The sequence below is a fragment of the Mus caroli genome, unplaced genomic scaffold (genome assembly GCF_978045245.1).
Source record: "Mus caroli unplaced genomic scaffold, Mus_caroli_1 scaffold_3, whole genome shotgun sequence".
NCBI classification, from domain to species: domain Eukaryota; kingdom Metazoa; phylum Chordata; class Mammalia; order Rodentia; family Muridae; genus Mus; species Mus caroli.
The window spans coordinates 123090316-123108269 of NW_028227258.1; the positions used below are offsets into that span (position 1 = coordinate 123090316).

Consider the following 17954-nt stretch of genomic DNA (forward strand, 5'->3'; position numbering starts at 1 on the left):
GAGGGTTTCTGTGAGTTCGAGGCCAGCTTGGTCTAAAGAAGAGAGTTCAAGGATAGCCAGAACTACACAGAGAAATCCTGTCTTAAATAGTGAATGTGCTTAGACAGGGCTCACAAGGTTGGCCCTCCAGGACCTTACTAGCTTAGAATCATCTGCTACAGGCAAATCCCAGGACGCTGGTAAGAAAGAATGCACTGGGTGGCTTTAAGGTGGCTTTGCTGGCTATTATCCACAGATCTGACTTTTAGCACTAAGTTGGTATGGCCTCTATAAGTTTATCTTGCTATATGTCTCTCTAACAACAACAACAAAAAATATTTTCAATTGCCCATATTAGAACAGAGAAAGATAGAAACTGAGACCCTAGGACACAGTATTTTAAATAAATATTTTAATTCTATTGTTGGCATTTACAGGTAGAAAGCATACAGTATGTTACAGATATCAAACTGTGAAAATATGAATGTTACATAAGTAACAAATGTAAAAAACACATTTTCTTACCTTCCCTGAAAGCAAGAAAAGTTTCCGGCATAGGAAAATATCAGTATCAAAACCACAGCTCAGGTGTAAAAAAAAAAAAAAAAGTTTTACACAGTATTAAAAAAATGATCTACAAAACGACAGAAAGTAAGAAACATTGCAATCTGACTTTATATAAATTATAAAAACTGGGTACTTGGGGTAAATGTTGAATGGATAGAAAATAAAACCAATTAGGGCCTGCATAGGTCAATTTGTTACAATGTTAAAAGCATAGAACTTTTTTTCTTCAATAAATAACTTTAAAAATTGTCTCTTAGAAGTGCGCTGAGAATGTGATCCCGGAAGAGGAAAGGTGGCAGTGTTCTGGGGACAGTATGTGGTCATCTTGTTCTTCCTGGAAGCCTGAGGTAAGTCAGGAGGCCATGACTGTTCGCACGGAGACACACAAGTGTCAACACAGTTCTTAAGAAAGCTTTAAAGTGCGGAACAAAATGACTTATTCTTAGTACCCACCGTCATGTAAAACAAGCCCTTATTGTGTCTGAGCAACATCACATGTGAATCTATTCATCTGAAGAATGTTAAATGTGCAGTCTTTCATCCCTCCAAGGTGGGAAGTGCCCCTTCCTGCCCTTTACACTGGATGGTTAAACTTAAATGATCTTGCGAGGTAAAACACAACCATAACACTACAATGGAAACAAGCAACCCCACTGTGAAAGAACAAGCTCGAGTCTACAACTGCAATGGTATAAACTGCAAAAAACCACAAACCAAACACAAAGCAACACTTCCCAATGTTGCATGCCCCCAAACTCATCACAAAACAAGATGCATGCAGGAGGATCATTCCGTTCCACTGAGCACATTTAAATTAAAGAGTCAGTCGTTTGGAGTCTATGTGAGCAGCTTTGTGGTTAATTTTAAATGTGTCCCTGGCCACCGGTCTATACTGGCCTGTTTTACAAAGGTGACCCCCGCTGGTGGGAAGCCACACCGTGCTTTAAGTGTTTCTTGCCCACACATACACCTCACACGTACTGTTCTGCCTCCCCATCTTTGGCGGCTGGTTTAGCTGCCCCACTTTTACCTTCTTCATTACCAGCTGCTTTTTCTGGAAGAGAGGCCAAATCTTTAAAGACATCCACATAGTGACCAAAGCCTGGGCCCCAGTTCAAAAGGTTGTCCCAGTTGAAGTTGCCTGCCTGCTGCCCCAGCTTCAGGGTGCTGTCTGCAGCCCCAGACGCTGCTGCAGGGGTACCCACTGGTCCCCCCTCAGCCCTGCGTCCATGGTACCTTCTGGGTTTCAGTCTGGCTCCATAATTATCTTCGTCATCTGCATCGGATTCGTTGACTTGAGATAACTTGGGCATCCTGGAAGTGTAGACCACGGGCTTCTCCCTGTCGTATTCCATTTCTGAGCACGTGAAAGAATCATGGGAGTCACTGTCAGAAGACGATTCTGGGGCAGGGATGCCATCTGCTGGGTTCCTGGTTCTGGACAGGGGCCTTCTACAGTCTTCTTCAGAAGAGGACCTCCCATGGTCTGCACTGCAGATGCTGGGGTTTCTGGGGCGAGGGGTGTTGAGCCTCTCTACCTCCTCGATGGAGAGTCCCACGGGAGGAGAAGATTCTAGAGGGATCTGTGCTATGGGCTGTTTGAGGCGACTCCCCGGTCTCGAACCATGAGATGCCATGGCCTGAGGGCTCTTACTTCTTCTCCCTAGCCTGGTGGCATAGTTGAACATGCCAGGCTGGCAGGGGTCCCCATGCATTTCCAGCGTACCACCATCCCTCAGAGGAAGATGCAGTTCCCGGGCTGGGCTGTTCCTGTAGAAGGCAGATGGTTTGGAGAAAGGAGCTGGGCTGTGCCTGGAAAGAGGGTTGGGAGTGGGGCAGGCCGAGTGGCTAAGGGAGCTGGTTCTTAACCCCTGGCCATATGAAGAAGGCTGGTAGGTCAGACTGCTTGCTCCCAAGGGCATAGGGGACTGCCTGGCGAAGCCCAGAGGACTGTGCCTCTGGATGGAAAACTTAGGCGTGTGGCTTCGGAACTGTTTGTAGTGCTGGATGATGTCTGCATCTGAGGGTGCGATACTGCTGGCATTGTCGATGTCATAGTGCTCAATCTCCTGCTCAGGGGAAGCCAGTGGGGCACTAGGGATGGTCTCTGAGTTGTGGGGGATGTCAGTCTCATCGAAGATTAGATAGGGGTTCTCTCGCTCTATAATGTCCGGCTTGGGATTCCCCTCAGGTTGCTTCCTAACAGCTAGGTCATCCCCATAGGGAGGGATGTTGTCTGGGTCATCAAAAGCTACATTCTCACTGCCCTTTTTCTTCTTCTCCTTCGGCTTCTTCTCCTCTTTGGGGTTTTTGGGCATCTTTCCCCTGCACTGGTTGCATAGAATCAAACTGAGGACCAGCAGCGCTAGGGCTGTGGCACAGCTGCCCACAATTGCAGGCACCGCCCACAGAGGTAAGGATATCTCATCTGGACCCTGACTCTGGACACACACGTGTCCCCCCGGACTTCCAGCCTTGCACACCTTGCCCTGAGGACAGAGAACGCCGAGGCAGGCCACCACCGTCTCACAGGTCCTCCCTGTGTGCGACTCTGGACAGCTGCAAGTGTAGCCGGAGAGCAGACCTGGTTCACAGCTACCTCCATTCTGGCAAGGGTGGGATGCGCAGTCACCAGGAGGGACACATTTGTAGGCATACCACTGGTTGATACACAGAAGATCGCCCCAGCAGGGATTGCTGGCACAGATGTTAGGGCCGCGACAGCCGATCTTCACTGAAGGGTCGGTTTTGGAGATGGACGCCAAGCTGTGCTTCCCACTGAAGGGGAGGCTCTCTCCACCATAGAGCACTGAGGCAATGCAGCCATTAAAACCTGTCAGGGAGATAGAGTAGGAGGCAACTTAGAGGAAAGAAACCACTTCTGAGTGCTAAGATATGAGGAAGAGAAGCCCTCACAGCCACCCAAGAATTTCTCAGCGATGTGCCAACTCAAAGATGGGGAATGCATGTCCTCTGAGGATAACCCAGATCAGTGTAGTTTGGTAACACATGGGAAGAATCAGAATGTTTAGGAAGGTCTCCTCGGCCAGAATCTTCTTGACCCTTTTCGCTCTGTTCATCCATTTGACGATTTAATCAGTTTATTGGTTTGATTCTTACAGGTCAAAGACCAAGAGTTATGACGAGATCAAATTTATATTATGAACATCAGAAAGAACAAAATCAAGCCCAATTGCTACAACTACAAGACCATGGGATGTGCAATCATTGACCATATGTCTTCCAAACAGCCAAGTATGGGTCCTTGTGAATCAGAAGAAAAACCTTGGCCACGGTGTTTGGGGATTTCCCCGGATGGGGAGGTAGCTAAGACAACCAGTGTTGCAAATTGTCAGGATTCAGGAGTCAGAAAACAAAAATATCTTATCTATACCCACCAACACTCCACTTACACACATGGGGGTGACATCTCTAGCCCAGGTCTATGCCGAGTCCCTCAGATCTGTTCAATGACCTTCAAAGGTGCTTCAACTCCATTTGTTCTATAGCAAACCCCAGGATTCCCTGAGATCTGCTTCTCTGTTCTCTTCTACGGCCACCTTCCTTGGTAGCACTAAATTGGTTTGAGATGAAAAGTCAGAATTCTCCTGGATCTTTACTGAAGATGGCCTCCAGATTACTTTGGGTCCATTTACTTGGATGTCACACCTTGGCCATCCCACTAAGACAATATCTTTCCATAATGCAGTGTTTTTCAGATACTGGCTGCTAACACCTCGTCTTGGGAGTCCTCCCCAGTTCATCCTCATAAAGAGCCTGAAAGATGGTCAATACTACAGCATGCTTAACTGCAATACTCATTAAAGTCTTAATTACTCTTCACTGTTCTGCACGTGAAATGAATAAGTCCACTCTCTCCAGCCAGAATACCCTCTTACCCCCCAGTTTTATTATCTGCCTTTGTGCTCACATTTTCCATCAATTAAACCTTTCGGCACTCTTCACCATCCTTCTGACTTAAGAACACACAGGTTTCTGCATTTCCCTTTGTACCACTGACCTAAGGTAACATCTACATCCTGTGAGCACCCTACCCTGCTCTGCTGTGTTACCTGGGACACTGGCTTTGATGAACACAGGAGTTAATAGACAGTGGTCCTGAGGACACACCAAGCATCAGAGCAGCCCATGCTTAAATCAGATCTCAGCAGCATAGGCAAAAGCCATTAATGGAAGTGATAGTGCACTGACCCCGATCTCTCTAAAAACAGTTATGTTGATGAGAAGATTCATAATCACAGCGTCATAAATCCAACTACCTTTGTAAAAACTACACTGTGATGGAATTACTCTGTGGAAGTAAGTCATATGAAATAAACTCAATTTTACCCCCATCCTACCTCGTTTGCTACAAACATCACCTAGACTTCGAAGAGCAGATTTCCCCTTGCTTTATCATCATCCTGGATATACTAGACATTTACCTGTCTGAGTGTCTCGATGGGCTTGGTTGGGGGGGATTCCTCCCAGAGACATGGAAAGCACATCGATGCCACCAAAGTCCTGGGTGGGGTGGACGATGTCTCTGTTGTGTATCCTGTCTACAGACAGCATGGTGATGCTTCCATTCTTTGAGATCCGGAAGGTATGCCAATGGCCATCTGCAATGTATGCTTCAGGGATGATTCGCTCCACTTTCCCAGCAACACCTGCATCTGATGTAAAGTGCACTTTGCCATTCTTAATCTGGAAGATGCATTAAAGAAAACCACACACGGGTCAAACATGATACCCTTAAATATGAAAATGATGTATTTAAAATATTTACTAACCTGAAGGAGTTGGAACAAATGAGGAATCTTTGGCAATACAATGTACTCACAAATATCATGGTAATTGTAGACAACATAACTGCTTATTTACTAATTCTAACAGGTTTTAACTTTGGAAGTAGTTTCCTGAGGGGTGTGTAATTTTCCAGAACAAAGCTGAATACTGAAGTGGCTAGGTAGCCTAAATAACTGACACTAATTTTACTAATTGTGATTATCTGTATTTTAAGGACAGAGAGAAGCATGTTAAATCACCAAGTTTCATTTTTTTAAAAAATGAAAAAGGCTAAAACAGTTTTTTAAAAAATAAAAATAAAATCTTTCAATACCAAAAAGTGATTAGGAAGCTACAAAGACAGAGCAGTTGGAAAAACAATGACAAAAGTAGCTTTTCCTCTGTGTCCCACAACACTGGAATTTTAGGGAAAAAAATGGGATTCATAATTTCATTTCCAAGGTAGAATACCATAAAGTAACAGGGGATTTGGCCAGGACTTCATTACAGCTGTCTCTTCAATTCATCTAAAGGAATTTGATGTCTTTCAGTTCACCCACTAGAACACTAGGTAACAGGACACTCCAGTTTCCAACTCAGAAGTTTCCAGTATTATGAGCTGATCCTTCAGAAAATGAATAATTTGTAAGGCAAGATGAGCCCATGGGTCAGAGAGCCCTTCCCATCCCTGCTGCCAGATAGGACTGCTGTCCAGGCAGGGAAATACAGTGAGCCAAGAGTGACTGAAGGGAAAGCAGGGGTCAGTTCTGTGTGTCACTCAGCTCAGACACTATGTCCATATGCAAGGATCACTTCCAGGAACACTGCAAATCACTTCATTTGTGCTTTGTGGAGAACTCATGTCACAGTTACATATACCAGTCAGATAGTAATATTTTAATGTGATAATTCAAGACAAAAACTATTTTTCGTAGCCTGGGAGTTGGATCAGTGTGTAAAAGTGCTTCTTTATAGGCAAGAGGACCTGAGTTCAAGTCCCCAACACCCACATTAAAAGCTGGGCACAACCACGTGACTCCAGCACCCATGGGGAGGATCTTGGGAGTTTTCTTACTAGACAGCAATACGTGAGGCTTTCAGTTCAGTAAGGGACCCACCCAAAGCAATAAGGCAGAGGAAAAAAATGGAAGAAGACAGCAAGAGCCATGCTGTGGCCTGCAGCATATGCATCTCTCTTATGTACAAACACCATCCACTCACACAGTGCAGATGTGTATTAAAAGCAATATGCATATGGAAATTAAATCATCAGAGCGGAACCATTCTAGAATTCTCCCCTCGATTATTCTAACTATATCCTCAAACACTCAACCACCCGGAACCTTATGAGCACTAATGTGTGTGTGTGTGTGTGTGTGTGTGTGTGTGTGTGTGTGTGTGTGTGTGTGTGTGAAAGACAGACAGACAGACAGACAGACAGACAGGGAAGGAGGGAGGGAGGTAGGGAGATAGGGAGGGAGGGAGTCCAATAAATGAAGAGTTTAAGAAATGGTTAGAAAAGAATGAATTTATGAAATTCCTAGCCAAATGGATGGACCTGGAGGGCATCATCTTGAGTGAGGTAACACAATCACAAAAGAACTCACACAATATATATTCACTGATAAGTGGATATTAGCCCAAAACTTAGGATACCCAAGATATAAGATACAATTTGCTAAACGCATGAAACTCAAGAAGAATGAAGACCAAAGTGTGGACACTGTGCCCCTTCTTGGAATTGGGAACAAAACACCCATGGAAGGAGTTGCAGAGACAAAGTTTGGAGCTGTGATGAAAGGATGGACCATTTAGAGACTGCCATATCCAGGGATCCATCCCATGGTCAGCTTCTAAACGCTGACACCATTGCATATACTAGCAAGATTTTGCTGAAGGGACCCAAATATAGCTGTCACTTGTGAGACGATGCCGGGGCCTAGCAAGCACAGGAGTGGATGCTCACAGTCGGCTATTGGATGTATTGCAGGGCTCCCAATGGAGAAGCTGGAGAGAGAACCCAGGGAGCTAAAGGGATCTGCAACCCTATAGTTGGAACAACATGATGTACTAACCAGTACCCCGGAGCTCTTGTCTCTAGCTGCATGTGTATCGAAGGATGGCCTGGTCGGCCATCGCTGGAAGGAGAGGCCCATTGGACTTGCAGACTTTGTATGCCCCAGTATAGGGGAATGCCAGGGCCAAGGGAATGGGAATGGGTGGGTGGGGAAGTGGGGGGTGCTATGGGGGACTTTTGGGATGGCATTGGAAATGTAATTGAGGAAAATATGTAATAAAAAATATTAAAAATTTAAAAAAAAATAAAGTGAATCTACCACATTAGAACAATGTAACCATGGTTACAAAAATTCAAAAAAAAATTCAAAAAAAAAAAAAGAAGGTGAGCCAAAAGAAACAAAACCATGGATCTTGGATGTCTGGCAGCTGACATTAGAATACCACATTCTGTCCCACTGTTCCTCAACTGCACTGCAGCAAACCCCCCTCCCCGTCACCTGCCCAGTACAGCTGCTTTCTGGGTCCACTTTGCTCTCTCTCTTTCTTTTTTTTGACTGCTTTTTCCTTTTCTACATATTTCACCTGCCAAGCTCCTTAGTTCTAAAAACTTGCTGCTCACAATTTTCTCACTAAATGTCATGGCCGCTAATTACAGGTTGTTTAACCCAATTCTTCTTTAGTTCTGGGACACCACGTTGAGGAGGCACAAGCTGCCATCCTATTAAATTTGACAGTGACAGAGACCGACCCTAACATTCAACAGCTTCCTTATGGAAGCTCTTGCTTCTTCAACCATGTTATATGTCTTCTGAATGTCTTGGCTGAAGGAGACTGCAGATAGCAATGTGTCATATGTCATTTGAATGGCATCTGGACTTGGAAGCAGTGTCACAGAAAATCTCATGCAAAAACTGCAGTGTGGCCTCTCAGAATGGAGGGACTTTGAGCAGAGTCCCCTCAGTGTCCCCTCCCAGCAAGGAATGGTGTTCTAGGGAGTGGAATCCACTCTCTTTAGATCCTGACTCTTTAGGCCATGATTCTTTAGGCCAGGGCTCTCTTGGTATCTTCTGTCTTTATTGCTTCTCGTTTGCTTTGGAGTAGAAATTATAAGCAACACACATTGAGCACACTTCAAACACTTTTTTGTTGTATAAGGTATATTAATTTATGAACCAGGATATTTGTCTAAGTAATGAAAGTAAAAGGAAGATTTGAAGAGATCCTTATAGGAAATCAGGGCCTTGTCTCAGATTCTACACTGACTGACATTTCCGAGCACACAGTTCTCCACTGGGGTACTGTTCGTATCATAGGGTGTTCAACTCTAATCTCCAGCAAAAACATGGTAGTAACACCATCACCCCTCCCAGAAGCAACATCTCCAAACACCAAACCATAAGAGGTAACTCCATCTAGAAACAAATGCCTGAGGAAGATACAAGTAGATCACCAGAAAAAAGTTAGTCGTTTGTGTGCCTTACTGAAAAGAGACACCTAAGATACAGCAAGGAGAATTGACTGTACAGAAAAATCTGGAAAACCAAAACCTAAAATTGAATGATAAACATCAATTTCATTTTTAATATTATTTGTGAATTAAATCAAGTAATTGCTAATACTGTTCTATGTGTTTTAAAATTTTGATAGCAAAAATAATTTGGTAAGCATGGGTTTGTTGTAAGAATTTTCTAAAGCCAATACAAAAGTATCAATAAAACTATAAAACACAGAATGATCTTGTAAAACAGTTGATGGAACTAAATACAAGATCTTGTCGGTGAATTGGTGCTATTATCTACATATGAAAGACTGTGAAGATCACCAGGGTGGGAAAAGACTGGCTCATGGCTGTGAATAACTTGTTTTTACTTCTAGACATAGAGAGGAAATGTGAAGTAAAAGCCCGCAGACAAATCCACTCTTCTTGTTGAATACATATTTTGAAAATTATTGTTTTAATGTAAATGAAATAATTACCCAATAAAAAAAAACTGAAAAAAAAGAAAATTATTGTTTTGAGTTTTTTATTTTATTTAAAGTGGGCAGAGAAGTGGCTCAGTGCTTGCTGTACAAGTGTGAGAGCCTGAGTTCGGAACCCCAGCACCAATGTCAATAGCTGCAAAGGAATCAAGCTAATCCTAAATGCACACGGCAGCTAGGAAAGCAGACCTGTGAGCTCTAGGAACAAAGAGACACCCTGATCCAAAGAATAAGAAGGAAAATGATAGGATCGCACCTCGTGTCCTTCTCTGTCGTGTCCTTCTCTGTCTCCATGGAACTGAGAATACATCCCTCACACAGATTCCTGCCTCCCCCCACCCCGGCCCCTGGCCCACAACATACACCTCTTCCTTTCCCTCTCCCTCTCTTTAAAACTTATTTGAAGAGACAAAAAGAAATTCTACTTACAATAAATACCAAATACATTGAACTTCATGGATTTTTTTCCTACGTGATGAATGAAAAGCATATTTCAGAACAAAGTCAGATAATTTCTAAAAATGTATTCTAATCTTAGCACTTAACCTCTGTTAGCAGCGTTGAAAGTCATTCTTGATGCAAAGTAACTCTTCATAATCAAGGCGCACTCTTCGTTGCTTTATTTTGCTTACAGTAGGAGGGAACGCAATGATGATTTTTATCAGGCAAAACAGACTTGACAAGCTATCCATCCTGGCCTACCTGACAGTTGACTCTATTCTAAAGATGAAGGTGTTTAAGAACTGGACCTCTCAGATTTTATTTTTTTGCTCTGGTCCAGACCCTGGAAACATTTAAGGTGGTTGGTACAAGACTACTGCCAAGCATGGGTCAGAACTCTAAGACTGTACAGAAGAGGACAGAATTTGTAGGAGAAGTGACTGAGCCCCCAGAGCAGGTAGGAATCATCTGATGGGTCACCATGGGGTCACCGTGGCATCCTTTCTCACCTTCACTGTGGTATAATTGCTGCTTTCCTGGATATGGATCAAAATACCATTCTCACTCCGAGTCCTGAATTTTACTTCCAGGCTATTGACCCCAAAAGGCTCCAATGTGGTGTCCCGTATGCTCTGTGTCAGCAAGTATTCCCGCTTCTCACTCTGGCTCATGTGGTAGTCCAGGCGTCCTTTGCCTTCTAGTGACAAGGCAGTGTCTGGAGTGACAGCTGAAAGCCAAGAAGAAAGGGGGAAAATTGAAGGCATTGTTTAGAACATTCTTCTGAGTATGAGAAATGGCAAAACCTCAAGTTTCTAAAGCCACTGTCCCTGGTCCTCCTCTGAGAAAACAAGTTCCATTTGTGAATAATTGTGCAAGTGTACCTCCAATAGTTGAGTCCTTTTTGGATCTGTAAAACCTAAAACCCCTGATGACAATCATTAATTACTTGGGGACTCATCATCCAAACTCTTTGCTGTGGAACAGAAAGCCTGGACATGGAACACACAGCCAACTGCTAAAGCGCACAACTCAAAACTTGACTCAATTTCAATGCATTCCTGAAATTATTAAGCAAATATACTTTTACAGTTGGAAACCTTTCACTCTTATGCCTCTAGCCTCTGACTTTTGGAATTATGGACCCTCAAAAAGATTTCCACTTCTAACCCCCTCTACCTGAAGCCATCGTCATGAATAGCACATCATCAGATCTGATAAAAGACTCTCGGAAGTAAAAGGTTAACATCTCTATAACCAGTAACATAACTCAGGAAGGGACACTGGGGAAATGCAATGGGGGTAACTCTGCCCTGGGTGTTATACTCTACACACAGAATAACATGGGAAGAATTATGAGTCTCAGGGAAGCTCACTGAAGAAATGCCACTTGGTAACTCTCTCTCTCTCTCTCTCTCTCTCTCTCTCTCTCTCTCTCTCTCTCTCTCTCTCTCTCTCTCTCTCTCTGTATTATTACCAGGATGCTAAGATACATCTATGCTGCCTGCCTCTAATATCTCCTTGATTATAATATATTCCAATGCTATCACTCATTTCTCATCATTCTCTATTACAGTAGCAACAAATAGTTCTTTTAAAGGTCATCAGGTGCCTGTGGCAGAATTAAGCATTAATCTAGTCATTCATTTCAAAATAAAACAATTATAAATAAAGTGGCCATAAGGGCTCAGGGTATAATAGAATACACAGCTTTCGATTAGAGAGCAATTCTTTGCTGGTGGCTCTAGTACTATAGATGTCTTGATCACCATAAGATTTGGGCTAAAGTGGAAAGTCATTAGTGAGAAGACTGAGGTAGTACTACTCAAAGCCCACTTAAGTAAAAACAGACTGGGACTTTTATTTTTAACACATTAACAATCACAGTGTTTGGAGCTGGGCATCATTCAGTGATACAGCATGTACACTTTTTTCCTGCCAGTTATAAAACATGTGACCGGAGAAATACCACTAGACCTTAGATAATATTGATCTATAACGTCAATATAGTTGCTTAAGTTTTAGAGTTTCTAACTGCCTCATATATGATGTAAAGTAAACCATGATACATTTACAAGGTGAAACTAAGAATTTAGTTAAGTCCAGTTATTTGACCCTTCGGATAAGAGGCCAGTTTATAACTGTCATTGTATTTTACCCCATTTTAAATACTTAATAATGACCATGTTAGAGTCCAAACGCAGTAACATGCTTAGGCGCATATATAAATGATTTCTGGGGATGCAATGGCACCCTGTGAAGGTGAAAATGGTGACCTACATTTTTCACAGTACTTCCCAGTCAGACCCTCCATGCACTGACACTGCTGCCATGACCAGAAGTCCACACAGGTGCCACCATGCTGGCAGGGGTTGCGAGCACACGTGCCTTCCAATCTAGGACACCTACAAGAGAGTCACAGAAAGGAGGGATGAGGCACCAAACTGGAAGAAGGAAACTTGTCTTGAAGCAGACACAGACTGATCAATAGGCTTAATAGCAGGCTTGCAGGACAGAAAGGGACTTGTGCCAGCTACCTTGCAGCTACTGATCACATAGAACCTTATAACACAGTCTAACTCACAGTAAAGAAGAAGGCTAAATAAAATATTTTATATAATGACAACCAAAGGTGACAACTTCTGTAAGGGCAAAATGGTCCAGAAATCCTTAGTTAGCATGGTTCAGTGCCACATGTTAACTTAGGTCCACAAGTACCCCACAAAGACACTTGTAATCCAGTCTTATTCATTGCCCATTTATAAGCCAGGTATGACACCAGCCATGTACATAATGAGATGAAATAAATACGCATACTCATGGAGAAGAGTTCCTTTACCTCAAGGCACTAACAGACAATAAGGAGAAATGTGTTTATGTGGTTTGTTAGACAGAGCTCCTCTGTATAAATTTAAGAGCATATGAGCACAGGGGCTCCTGTATCTCCAGATTCGGGATAAGGGAAGGTCTTTTGTATTGAGGTCTCAAGGAATGGTGACATTTAAGATCATTCCATACTGAGTGACCAGCAGTGTGAAATCCTACTGTGAACTCAGAACAGTGGATGTGGGAAACAGCAGTGATAGAGAGGTCTGAAAGAGGATGCAAACAAGTTACAGGTTAAGCCACATCACAGAAGCCCTGTCAATCAGGAAAGGTCTCAACTGGAGCCTTTGGATGCTCAGTGTCCACACTTGCATTGTTAAATGATAAGAAATAAAATCTTACTGATCAAGAATGCCTTGTGCTGCCAGAGCCTGGCTGGGCTCCAGGGGTCGTCCATTGACAGCAAACTCCATTACACAGCCCACAAAATCGTGGCTCTCCACATGCCCCCTCCTCTGAAGGATTGGCTCTAGTGATCTGATTCCTCCAACAGTGACTCGGTTTGGCTGAACATCAAGAGTCCTACATGAACACAAAAGGGTAAAGATCTGAGAGCCCACAGAGCACATTTCACCCAATTACTTAGCTTTGTGAGAATGAGCATCACAGTTCAACACCTATCCTCAAAGCAGGTGCTCCCAGGATTGCTTGTTCTTCATATTAAAATAAAAAATCAGTCAAGCTTATGAAACTATATTTCCAACTATCGGATGCACATGGCCATGTTGTCAGCACCAAAAAAATAAGAATTAAAAAAAAGCAAAAAGGAGCGTTGTAGAGAAGACCAAATGCACAGCAGTAAAGACTGACCTCTCTGGTTCTCTAAAGCCATGGCAAGCCCTGGAGCATATTGATAAAAACTGGGTGGGAGGTCACTGCATCTTTACGTCTCGCTCCTGACAAAGGCCCTTATGCCTTTGATTGGCCAATGCTGCAATTCAGCTTGAAGTGCTATTGAAAAACATACATTAATTGCAGCAGAAACGGGGAGAGAATGTGTCGGATTGAGTGGTGATCATGCCCTAAGGCTTGCAGAGTTCAGGAAACATAAAAGCACTTCATGAAGGTCAACCTAAACAGCTCTGGCTGCAGTGGACACAGCGTTCCTTATCCTTGACTCGATGGTTTGTGACCTTTAAACACAACATTAAAATAATATTTCTCTGGCATTCATTGCTTTATAGGGTGAATATCTCTTTGAGGGAGTGAGGAAATGTTAGGTCTGGAGAATACTTATTTTAAAGTTCTTGTAAGCCAGGCAGTGGTGGCGCACGCCTTTAATCCCAGCACTTGGGAGTTAGAGGCAGGTGGACTTCTGAGTTCGAGGCCAGCCTAGTCTACAAAGTGAGTTCCAGAACAGCCAGGGCTACACAGAGAAACCCTGTCTCAAAAAACGAAAAATAAAAAATTTAAAAAAAAAATAAAGTTCTTATAAACCTTATTTTTAATGATGATGAGAACAGAGCTATCATTTTACTTACCAGTCGTCTGAAACCGCCACATTACTGACAGTGCAATAGCCTGGCTCTTGATTCTCTGAGCAGGAGTCCACAGTTAAAGAAGCTGCCTGTAAGCAAGAGAGAGAACAGTCACCATGGCCTTCTGATGGCATCAGCCTCCAAGGGAGATACTTCCAGCATGGCTCTCATGCGGGGATAAGTGAAGTTATTATTACTATGATTTCCTTGGTTTACTGTATACTTAGTCACACACCACGTGACTTGCTTTAAATATCAACATATAAGTGCAGATCTCCTTGATATTTATAATTCACCTTGATATTTATAATTCATATATATGTATATATGAATTAGAAATATTATTAGAAATATATACATATGAATTAGAAATGTAAATATGTGTGTATATGTGTATATATATATATATACACATATACATATATGTATATATTGAGGCTGTTTGGGAAATAGTCCTGTCCTTCTGCCTCTTTTATATGAGAAAGGATTAAGAAGTCTTATTCTGTCTGAAAAATATCAATCCATGAGATTACAATTTTACTAACAATATCTGTTCTATAATCCAATATCCTAATATGTCTTTCAAATTTTCTCAAAAGACTTATTCTATCTGTCTTATTTACAAAGAGAGTGTAAAGGTGTGAGATATGTATGTATATATATATATATATATATATATATATATATATATATATATGTATATACATATGTATATATGCATATGTATACTATAATATGTTGTAAATTATGTTTTAAATTATGTTAAATTGTGTTTTGAATTGTGTTTTATTATTTCTTTTTTCTTTCTTTTTTTTTTGTTGTTTTTATTTTTGTTTTTCGAGACAGGGTTTCTCTGTATAGCCCTGGCTGTCCTGGAACTCACTTTGTAGACCAGACTGGCCTCGAACTCAGAAATCTGCCTGCCTCTGCCTCCCAAGTGCTGGGATTAAAGGCGTGTGCCACCACCGCCTGGCTATTTCTTTTTTCTTGACTATAATTATTTCCATGTTGTCTATTATGATCCTGGTTTCTGCTTTTTTGTCTCTCTCTAAAAATGTGCAAACATCAAGTAAATACCCTCATTGATATTAAAAATTATTATTTCAAATTATATCAGCAATCTCCTGTGTCAACAGATTCATTGCCTGATGCTCAGAACCTCTCATCGGGGTTTCAGTCACAACCAACAGCCATTGTTGTGCAAGCTGAGGGACCACAGCCCTCCAGATGGAGCTTCCTGTGTAGTCAGCGTATGGACAGACCCCTTGATCAGTAAAAAGCCACCAATGGGGTAGAGAAGATCCAAGAAGCTGATTGAAGAAGACAAGGTCTTCTCTCCGGACAATGGCCAAGGGGACTACTTGTGGGAGAGACAACACTGCACTTCCCCATTATTCTCTCCTTCATGGTGAGACTGGTGATCACTCCCTGACCATCAGGAAAAGTCACCACATGCCATGACATTGCACGTGAGGTTCAGTGCACAGCATTATACTAGATAGCCCAAGGTCGAGGGAGTCCAACACCATTAGCAAGGGTGGACTTAGTGCTTTTCCTGGTTCAGTGAAAGGATTCTTCCTAAGTGTACTCTGATGACATGGCACATCCGTCTGAAGAAAGCACTTCCCATGTGTGACTGTGCGCCATGGGATTGATTATAATAAACAGCAGGAACAGCACAGGCGCATAGCAAGTTCATCAGTGCACCTCCCTTGCATAAAAGCAGGGCAGACATCTGATTCCCTGTCTTAAATATAAGGCCATGTTCAAGATGGATATAAATGACTTCAGTTTATTAAATCTGCTTATGAGTTTTAGGGGCTCGCCAGCAACGTGGCTGTTTAAAGGGAAGATTTGAAAAGTTTTTAAAACCTTCTCTTTTTTCAGAAATTATTAATAGAGTCCATTTATCACTATTGCCCAGTGAGTATTAAAATAGTAATATTAAAACATACTATTCATTCACTTTTAATATATCTAACAGCTATTAAAATCTCCACAAACTCCTGTGAGCTGCATGAATATTTTTCTTACTCTCCTCTCAAGTAAACTATAATAAATGTTAGCATTATTTTTTGGAAAAAAATCTACCATTCCAATCCAATGCAAGATATTGATGTTTCACTTTTTTATACTGCTTGGGGTGTTATTTAAATAACTAAGAGGCACTAACCTCAAAAGCAACCTTGCATTTTGGAGAAGCACTTTGAGTGCTGCTGTGAACATACCACTGCAGAGCAAGTGTGCAAAACACTGATCTTAAAAGATACCAAAATCCTTTTGCAAAATATACATTGCTTATGCACCAACCAGGGAATACCTGTTCTACACTGACTGGCATCTATAGTGGGCATTCTCAAGCTGTAAAGCTTTGTTGTTGTTGTTGTTTTGGTTGTTTGTTTGTTTGTTTGCAACTCAAAGAAGATATAAAGGCCCTAGTCACTCATGCAATTTAATCTTTGGAATTCTTTAAATACTTGTCATGGAAACCACCTCATAACACTACATTTTCTAACAAAATATATTCCTTCTTTTCCTGTCAGCAGGAGCGTAGATTGAGACATCTCTGGTCTGGCTGTGGGATGATGAAAGCATAGAGACTAAGGACTTTGCCAATTCCCTACAATTCTGTTGTGAAATGTATAATGTAAGAGATTCAAAATCAAATAGTAGCTTTTTTTCCTGCATATTTTCTGAAGTAAAGACATCTTCCCACTGTGGCCAAATTAGTAATAGCAGAAATATCTTCTTCACATTTAGCATTACTCAATACTTGACCACGGTCCAGCTCTGGCTGCAGCCATGGACAGAAGGACACAGCAGATGACCATGGCTGTGCATCAAAATGAGGTAGAAGGCTGAGAAAGAATCATTCCACATGATGTATCCTTCATTTTTCCTGAAACTTCACCATAGATAACAAGAGCCAAAGAAAAATATCACTCTGGGGCCACACAACAAACTGGCATATTATCCTGTAATGTGGAACTGTATACGTGCTTCTCAGAAGGAATGGCTGAAGGGCTGCAGTGCAGAGAAGAGATGCTGAGGAAGGAGAGATGCCTCACCATGCCTGCTCGCCGGGCAATCACTGTGTGGAACTGTCCATCCGACACCTTCTTCATGGTGGTCAGTTTGTACGTCCCACTGCCCAGATTGTATGAGAATCTGAGTCTTTCTTCGGCAATCTCCAGAGCCAGGAACTCTGCCCGCTCTCCAGTCTGGTTGTCATAGTTATAAAGCAACAAAGCATGACTTTTGATGGTCGCAAACTTGACATAAATATAGTTGTTGTTGGGGTCCAGGCTGGGAAACTCCATGTATGACAGTTCCTCAAATCCATAACTGTTCAACTCACAGTGCTTGCCAAAGACGCCTGCAGGGAAGAGAAAGGACATTGAAGCCTAGCAGTGTTTTCTTAAGTTATTCGTAACAAAATATTTTCAGTTATAATAATGAACCGTGCGGTTAAAGATGTCATTATCATCATCCCTTCCTCAAGTGCTATCCAAAGCCAGATGAAACTCTGTGGTCATGATTGGCAAGCTGGTCCTGCCTACAGCATCGCCAAAAGAAGACACAGGAAAGTATGAGAGAGAAGAGATGCTGATGCTGTTTGGTGAGTTAGGAATCTACCTCAATATGCCTAAATTTTAAAAATTAAAGACAATGGAAAGGAGTATGTTTGAAGAGAGTTCATTCCCAAAATACACTGAAAATTGGTTTGTTGATGTTTGTAAAATTTACTATCCTATAATGTTCAACCATTATACTTTTCTCATTATTTTATTGACCCAGGGTTTTTCTATGTAGTCCAGG

The 17954-nt window shown here is 42.1% G+C and overlaps 1 protein-coding gene and 1 long non-coding RNA gene across 2 annotated transcripts in view; one reads left to right on the top strand and one right to left on the bottom strand.

The window, feature by feature from the left end:
- Positions 1-408: 408 nt before the first annotated feature.
- Positions 409-17954, bottom strand: part of Fat4 (FAT atypical cadherin 4) — a 128028-nt gene continuing 110482 nt past the window's right edge. The window contains exons 11-17 of the mRNA XM_021158479.2: positions 17204-17511; positions 14139-14224; positions 13000-13179; positions 12052-12176; positions 10284-10501; positions 4992-5253; positions 409-3379 (exon numbers count right to left, since the gene is read on the bottom strand). Of these exons, the coding sequence (XP_021014138.1) occupies positions 1518-3379; positions 4992-5253; positions 10284-10501; positions 12052-12176; positions 13000-13179; positions 14139-14224; positions 17204-17511 (3041 nt within the window). The 3' untranslated portion in view covers positions 409-1517. The remainder of the gene's footprint in view (positions 3380-4991; positions 5254-10283; positions 10502-12051; positions 12177-12999; positions 13180-14138; positions 14225-17203; positions 17512-17954) is intronic.
- LOC110291363 (uncharacterized) lies at positions 2898-4331 on the top strand. The gene is made up of 3 exons (XR_002377552.1): positions 2898-2959; positions 3669-3801; positions 4256-4331. It is a non-coding gene; the product is annotated as an uncharacterized LOC110291363 (long non-coding RNA).